This window comes from Octopus bimaculoides, chromosome 2, assembly GCF_001194135.2.
Source record: "Octopus bimaculoides isolate UCB-OBI-ISO-001 chromosome 2, ASM119413v2, whole genome shotgun sequence".
Classification (NCBI taxonomy): domain Eukaryota; kingdom Metazoa; phylum Mollusca; class Cephalopoda; order Octopoda; family Octopodidae; genus Octopus; species Octopus bimaculoides.
Window position 1 is genome coordinate 105323504 of NC_068982.1, and position 9139 is coordinate 105332642.

The window sequence follows — 9139 nt, forward strand, 5'->3', positions numbered from 1 at the left end:
GTGTTATTGTATTTGTTTTCAAAAAAAAAAAAATCCTGTTTTACCTTGTATTGTTGTCTTCAGCTTTATTTTTAATTACATTTAAATGATTGTCTGCCACTTTCTCCCTCTCACATCATTTAGTCATCTATTTGGAATTCTTATTTTTTCACATCTGTACATGCCAAAACAGATGCTTTTGCAAATTTGAATATATGCATGGTATTGTTGGTTTTAGTACCCTGATCAACCTGCTCAAATGAAGTAAAATATTTTAATTAATCTTTTGATATTCTACTAGTACTGAATTTAATTGGATCTACAACCTTGACAGTTTTGTTGAGTCATGAAGGCGCAGGAGTGGCTGTGTGGTAAGTAGCTTGCTTACGAACCACATGGTTCCGGGTTCAGTCCCACTGCGTGACACCTTGGGCAAGTGTCTTCTACTATAGCCATGGGCCGACCAAAGCCTTGTGAGTGGATTTGGTAGACGGAAACTGAAAGAAGCCTGTCGTATATATATATATATATATGTGTGTGTATATGTTTGTGTGTCTGTGTTTGTCCCCCTCAACATCGCTTGACAACCGATGCTGGTATGTTTACATCCCCGTAACTTAGCGGTTCGGCAAAAAGAGTCCGATAGAATAAGTCCTGGGGTCGGTTTGCTCAACTAAAGGCAGTGCTCCAGCATGGCCACGGTCACATGACTGAAACAAGTAAAAGAGAGTTAATCTAAGTATACAAACTAATACCAGTGCATAGGTATGAAGTTAATGACCTTTTGCTTCAGTAACTCATCATTTTGAGAATCAATCCGACTATGTTTTTCACGCTAACAGGGAATGAAATTTGAAACTTTTACATATATTAAATTATTGAATTACCTATGGCTAACTACTCAATAAAATACAAATGTCATAACTTGGTATATACAATTGAAACAGTATTAAATTAAAATTGCCCTCTGTGTATCATACTAAATGTATATATCATCATCATCATCATCATCATCATCATCGTTTAACGTCCGCTTTCCATGAGGACTGGTGAACAGGATGGCTACACCAGGCTCCAATCTGATTTGGCAGAGTTTCTACAGCTGGATGCCCTTCCTAACGCCAACCACCGGCACAAGGGCCAGTTACACGGTACTGGCAATGGCCACGCTCAAAAAGGTGTTTTTTACATGCCACCTGCACGGGAGCCAGTCCAGCGGCACTGGCAACGATCTCGGTCGAATGTCTTACACGTGCCTTGTACTTACTTTTTAAATCTGGTTCCTATCAGTCACCTTTGATGCATCAGTAGGTTATGGGGACATAAACCAATACTTGTCATCAAGCGATGATGTGGGAAACAAATATATGCCATTCCACAGTTTCCATCTACCAAATTCACTCACGAGGCATTGGTCAGCTACAGTAGTCATCATCTACCCAAGGTGCTGTACATTGGGACTGAACCCAAAACCATGTGGTTGCAAAGTGAACTTATTAACCACACAGCTATGCCTGCATACAGTTATAAGTTACATTATTTTAAATGTAGAATAGCTTAATTCCTTACAGGTGGCACTGGTTACATAATAGTAAATTTGCTCTCACAAATTTCTAGAAAGTACAACCATGAAAAGAGTTTATGTTATGCAGAAGATGTAATTAAGAAAAGTTAAGAAAATATTTTTAAAAAATCAAAATTTATTTAAAACACACAAAATAATAACAGGATTTCTAACAAGTATAGCAGCTCTTCAACATACAATTACTTATCTCTTAGAAATTTGTTGAATAGGACTGAACTCAGAATTAAAAAAAAAAAACAAAAAAAAAACTGCAGCTTTATTTCCATAGAAACAAAGACTAAATGACTGAGCAGTAAAGTTGTTATACAGTTTTTTTTTTGTTTTTTCTTGTTGGACTTGTCTTTATGGCAGAAGATACAGGGAAAACAGTCTTAAGAAATTTCTTGTTTAATTAACTTTTTCAAAATATTCTTTGGAACCATCTACTGTGGGTTTTATGGTTTTGCTGTCAGGTTGCCAATTGGCAGGACAAACTGAAAAAAAAAAAAAAAAAAAATCAAACAAACAAACAAAAACCATAAGAAGCAGATTACAGTGTATAAAATTATGTTCTCTACTTTCTTCAAAGTATCTATATACAAGCTCCGGAATGACTCAAATTGTACCTGGGCCTTCTACATGTTTATAAATGAATATACTCTCCTTTCTAAACATGTTTATAAATGAATATACTCTCCTTTCTAAACATGTTTATAAATATATTCTCACCCTTCTATGCATGTTTGTAAATATATGCGCACCTTTCTTTGTGTTTATAAACATATATATCCCCTCCTCTAAGCAGGTTTATAAATATACCCCCCCCCCTCGAAACATGATTATAAATAATATACCCACCTTTCTAAACATGTTTATAAATACCTCCCTTTCTACAAGTAATTGTGCTTTGACAACAAAATACATTTATATTTCCAGTTCTTATTTCACCTTGAGTCAGCTTTGATCACATAGACCTATGATCAAAGACTCTCCACTCACGACCACCCTATCTTTTCTTCAGACATACAATATAGATAAGACTACTTTATTCAAGGTGTTCACTTTTTATTCAAAAAGTAAGGTGTCATTTAAAGGAGATTTGGCTGCTATTTCTAGCAGATTGATTGACTGCACAGGGGTTTAATATCCACAAGAAATGCTCATAAGCAACTACTGAAGATTGAATGATATTAAAAACTCACCTTCTCCATGTTTCTCAACAAATTGAAATGCTTTGATCAATCGTATGGTTTCATCAACTGATCGGCCCACTGGGAGATCATTAATGGTGATTTGACGAAGAATGCCATTAGGGTCAATAATAAACAGACCTCTGCCAAAAGAAAAAGGGGGAAAAAAACCCAGTTTTTATGGTGACAAAATTCAACACTCGGAAAATGTTTACTGTTTTTTTTTTTAAATATCAAGATTTTCTAATGATTAATGAAAAATATCAGATTGGTGGCTGTGTGGTAAGCAGCTTGCTTCCCAACCACATGGTTCTGGGTTGAGTCCCACTGCATGGCACCTTGGGTGAGTGTCTTCTACTATAGCCTCAGGCTGACCAAAGCCTTGTGAGTGGATTTGGTAGATGGAAACTGAAAAAAGTCTGTCGTATATATATGTATATATTATATATATGTATTTGTCCCCCCACCATTGCTTGACAACTGATGTTGGTGTGTTTATGTCCCAGTAACTTTGCAGTTCGGCAAAAGAGACCAATAAAATAAGTACTAGGCTTACAAAAAGTCCTGGGGTCAATTTGTTTGACTAAAGGCAATGCTGCAGCATGGCCTCGGTCAAATGACTGAAGCAAATAAAAAAAGTAGAGTTCAGATAATTATTTTTTGGTGACAGAACAATAGTGGTGTTAATTGGCCAGTTAGAGCATGAACTGGTATCCATTTCTTGTTAGATAGAAGCACAGTTGATTCAACCACAATGTATTATAGGTGCTATTTTATTAAGAGATTTTGAGTTTAAAATGTAGAGTGTCTCAATTATATAAAGCATCAAGTTTAGCTTTCTAATAATTACACCTACTGCACTGCCATAGCAATCTGTATTGTTTCTGAAACTGATATTTTAGTTGGTCATGATTATCAAGCATCTATAAAGACAATGGAGGAGCCTCTACCTCCAAGCCAAATACAAGAAAAAATTGCTTAGTGGTATTGTATGCTTCTTTCAATAGAATAACACACCTTAAAACAGAAAATGTAATAGCTATAATTTGGAAGTGTAGTAAGTCTCATAACATTAGGACATTGGAACATCCTAGAAGATTTGCCCCATTTTGTGTATACAAAACAAGTGACCTTGGTGGGACCAATACTTGCCAATCTTCATCCATGGTACATTAAACTAATGAAACACTCTTCAATTATAGTGCTCTCTCTGTGTTTGACAGTGTATTGTATCTATCCAACTTGAGTTGGACAGCAATTGAAAATTGTGAGTCACATACACAGTTAATAATGAATTGTCAACTTTTTGAGTGCCAATTCAACATCCTCTGCACTACTCTGCATTGTCATTGAGTTTTAAAGGAAAACAACAAACAAAAGATGAAAAATGAGAAATTTTTCAGTATTTACATGTTCACTACATTTTGACCAATTTGATCTCTGATTATCATAAGAGGTCTTGTTCTTGTAGGTGTATGGTTATCAGACAGTATTTGAACAAGTAACCATTGTTTCTAAATTAACTTTAAAAATAAAAGCTTCTAGTTCAAAGATCAAATGTCATGAACATGCAAATATTATAAATATATTTTATCTCAGAAGATGAGCTTAACAGAATGGAAGTGATCATGTTATTAACAACAGCTTACCTCATACATTCTAATATTTAAATTAACAAGTCAATTTTTAAAAATAATTTTGCTTCAGGCATTATCTTTAGATGTAGCTACTTATTCAGGTATTATCTATCCTTCATGAAACTACAGGATTAAAGAAATTAAGGAAAACTTTACAATATAGCTTAATAACTAACCCCTTTAGCATTTAAACTGGCCAGATCCAGCCTCTCACACTTATCATAAAACGTCATTCTAGAACAATAATATTAAAATCTCAAAGCCACAAGATAATACATGATGAATTCAAAACAATGTCGATAAATAAGCATTACATCTGACAGAGTAATCTAAATGCTCAAGGGTTAAAGTAAAGACACAAAAAACTTACCGAAGAGCAATACCTGGGTTTTCAAGCAAGACACCATAATCAGATGCAATTTGTTTGCTTAAGTCAGATAAAAGAGGATACTTTAGTTGACCAAGGCCACCTTCCTGGAAGAAAAGGAAATATATGCGTAAATTATACATTTTATATAGATTAACATTCTTTAACTATATATCTGTCATTCTGCCTAGTTTTCTATTTAACCAACTGAATCGTGCTGCTTCCTTCAGTCTCTGACAAAGTCCTTCGAGTGAAACAAAATTTGTCAAACTCAGGGTTATGGATTAAATGCACACCATATCATCATCATCATTTAACATTCATTTTTCATGCTGGCAAGCCAGAGGATTGCACCAAGCTTCCTTGTCTGTTTTGGCATAGTTTCTACAGCTGGATGCTCTTCCTAATGCCAATCACTTTACAGAGTGGATTGGGTGCATTTTACATGGCACCAACACCGGCGAGGTCTGTTTTCACATGGTTATGCATGAACCCATTTCTCGTCTCCAGTCACTATTTGGTCCAAAAAAAGGTTCATTCGTGAGACGTGACAGCAAAGAAGAGCACACATTCACTCTCTGTGTGCGATTAGATTCAGAAAGCTTGTGAGGAACCCACTGAACCAATTTGCTGACTTTTCTGATGGCACGCAGGTGTCAATGAATAGTTGAATGACCAAATCCAAGCTTCTTTCTTAGTTTCTCTACAGTTATGATGGGATTTTTGTTCCACCAGGTTTCGCAGGACGTCCTCATCGAGCTCTACAGATCTTCCAGGACGAGGCTTGTCTTCTAGGCTGTAGTTTCTGGCTCGAAATTTCTGGAACCACCATTGACACTGGCTTATGCTTATTAACCAATCCCCATACACTGTACTAATATCCTTTGCACTTTCTGTTGCATTCTCGCTTTTATGGAACTCATAAAGCAAAATGTGCCAAATATGCCCCTTTGTCACTTCTATTATAGCTTTGAAAAAATAACTGTTAAAATCGAACTGCCATCTTGAAAACTTGCACTAAGAATAAGGATAAGGTAAAATTACTATCTGTTTTAATAGCAAGTTGATGCAGGTAGTTTATCCTGTCCCCCTCTGACTTTTAGTTCATGCAACTGAAAAAACAGCATTATTTGTGGGATGATCCACTATATACATAGACACACTAGCATAGGTGGGGTGGGGGTTGCACTTTTGGGTCTGCGGTAGGCAATGTGTGCTTTTTGTGGGTTCCAGGGGTGGCACACACTCTAGCTACGCTAGTGCATACACATATACACACACACATGTATATACACATGGATATATACAGACACACACACACGCATATTCTTTTACATGTTTCAGTCAGTTGACTGTGACCATGCTGGAGCACTGCCTTTAGTTGAACAAATCGACCCCGTGATTTATTCTTTGTTACCCTAGTACTTATTTTATTGATCTCTTTTGCTAAACTGCTAAGTGATAGGGACGCAAACACACCAACATCAGTTGTCAAGCAATGGTGGTGGGGGACAAACACAGACACACAGGCTTCTCTCTGTTTCCATCCACCAAATCCACTCACAAGGTTTTGGTCGGCCTGAGGCTATAGTAGAAGACACTTCCCCAAGATGCCACGCAGTGGGACTGAGCCCGGAACCACGTAGTTGGGAAGCAAGCTTCTTACCATACCTACTATAAATTATTGAAAGAAATAAAGAAATACAATTGACATATAAATTTATTAACATTATAATATAATAATACTATAAAAAAATAATATATAAAATAATATAACAAATACATATTCTACAATTTGTTTCGATTCATATCCATATTTATGTATATGAATCATGTCTATTTTATGATTTAGCAGTCCTTGCATGAAATTTTTGTCTTATTTTTTAGACAAATATTACCCTGACGAGATTCATATACATAAATGTGAATTTTTTTATAAATCCACTAGTGGATATTAACCCATTACCTCCCATAATTCTATTAACTGGAATTTTTTTTATGAAACTTTGGTTTCTAGCATAAAAGAGCCTTAGAAACACGCTGGATCAAAATAACATTTTAAATAGAAATAAGCGAGATATTGGGTGAAAAATAAGCAAACCTCATTTGAATATCAGAGAAATATACCTAGTAGATATAGCAAAAAGGTTAGATATGTGTAAATATTGACAGATTTGTAATTTGTAATTTTTAAGTGAGCTCATATGAGATCACTGGTAGGTAATGGGTTAATCGAAGCGAATTGTAGGATATATATTTGTTTTGACTTGCTCCTGTACCGGTGGCATGTAAAAAGCACCCACTACACTCTTGGAGTGGTTGGCGTTAGGAAAAGCATCCAGCTGTAGAAACATTGCCAGATCAGATTGGTACCTGGTACTGCCACTGGCGTTCCAGACCTCAGTCAAACCATCCAACCCATGCCAGCATGGAAAACGGACATTAAACGATGATGATGATGACAATATTACATCTTTTCATAGTATAATTATATTATATTATAATGTTAATAAATTTATAATATGCCAATTGTATTTCTCTATTTCCTTTAATATTTATATATTGAAATTATACCATTTTAAGTTCTGATTTTTTTCTCTACTGTATTGTGGTATTTAACTGAAGAACTAGTGAAAATTGTATCTTTTCCATCCCTTTGAAAGAAATTGTTTTTTCCTTGGATTGAATAATAATGTATACATATATATATACACACACATGTATATATAAATACATGCATATACATACACACACACACACATTGAAACCCAAAATGAAGAGAGCAGCTGGTCATTAATTTGTATATCCTATTATAGGTTTTAGTGTTCAAAGTTACATACTTAGTCTCTACTAATGACTGTCCTAAAGCTGTTATAAATAAGATGCATTGAAGTAGCTTTACTAAAAAGACTAATTAATTTTCATTAAAACTGAAGAGAGTATAAAGCCATAAATTTACCTTTCTAGGAGTGTTGATCCAAGCAAGGTGACTGAAATGGGAATCAATTGAAACACCAACAACTTCTGCATTGATCTCTTTGAATTTTTTTATATTATCACTAAATGCAATGATCTCAGTTGGGCATACAAATGTACTGAAAAAAATAGATAAAAAAGGTTGGTTTATTGATTTCTACCACAATGAATAAACAAGTGAAAGGTGAGGCTGATGGGCTATTAACACAAAAATCCAACAACACCATTCTAAAACCATTATTCCTCCCACTCGGTCCATACAAACATGAAATGCTTTATACATACACAAATTGCAGCAGTATCAATAACCTTATTAACCCTAAATACTGTGCCTGCATTTTCACAAGAGATAAATGTAGAGGAACAGTAATTGATGTATTTCACCTGAATTCAACTTTCTAGCCTATGTTCTGGTTGCTACTACTTACAGTAAAGCAGAAACAGACTGCTGATAGAGAAAAATTAAACACACATGCTGTCCTCACCCAAGTGGTAGCAAAATATACATGGAGAGTCGGATCGGTAGTTTGTATCCAGTTTCTTCAACTGACTTCTGACATTAACAAGCACTAACAACAGAATACTTGTTTCTTGATGGAGGACATCCACACTTACACACCTTTTGAAGTTCTTGAGAACTTTAGCAAAAACTGTTACCTAAAAGCACCCAACTTGAAAAAACAGTTAAGGGTTGGTGACAGGAAGGACATCAGGCTATAGAATAATGTCTCAAATTTTTGTCAAAATCACAGCAGTATAGAAAATGATATCATTTGAAGAAAATATGCTACAAAATGAGTACTCACTTTCCTTCTTCACTCCCTTAATCCACTCTCTGTAAGCTCTTGCTCTGGCACTCCATCACTACCATCTTTATCTCATTCCCACTACTCCCACTTATCCACTCCTATATAATGTGTCTATAGCAAGACACATATGCTTGTCCTATCATGCTTTAGCCTTTCAACACTTGGCATAAAGCTCCCAAATCCCAATAGCTTGAGCTTTATCCGTTTCCTTTTTGTCTTACAGGTTACTTGACAAACTCACTAGAGCTTGTAGCATGAAAAAAACAAAAACAAAAGTACCCAGTACACACTTTAAAGTGGTTAGCATTAAGAAGAGCACTCAGCCATGGAAAATCATGCCAAAGTTGACGTGAAGCTCAATGCAGCACTGCAGTTTGCCAGATCATGTCAGACCATCCAACCCATCCAAGCATAGAAAACAGTCATTAAATGATGATAATGATGCTTTCAACAATTTTCCCAGTTACTCATTAACCTAGTCATGCTTATTTTATCTTAAACCTTGTAGTCTAATTAAATTCCTGGGGTTCACCAAGGATCAATCCTCAGCCTCCTCTTGTTCACCATAGTCTTGCAGGCAATAATAGAGGAATTTAAGATGAGCTCCCCCCCCCCCC

The 9139-nt window shown here is 35.5% G+C and overlaps 1 protein-coding gene across 1 annotated transcript in view; it reads right to left on the reverse strand.

The window, feature by feature from the left end:
• Positions 1 to 1659: 1659 nt before the first annotated feature.
• Positions 1660 to 9139, reverse strand: part of LOC106870386 (peroxiredoxin-2) — a 16580-nt gene continuing 9100 nt past the window's right edge. Inside the window, exons 4-7 of the mRNA XM_014916429.2 lie at positions 7697 to 7832; positions 4741 to 4844; positions 2746 to 2876; positions 1660 to 2037 (exon numbers count right to left, since the gene is read on the reverse strand). Coding sequence (XP_014771915.1) covers positions 1952 to 2037; positions 2746 to 2876; positions 4741 to 4844; positions 7697 to 7832 — 457 coding nt within the window. The 3' untranslated portion in view covers positions 1660 to 1951. The remainder of the gene's footprint in view (positions 2038 to 2745; positions 2877 to 4740; positions 4845 to 7696; positions 7833 to 9139) is intronic.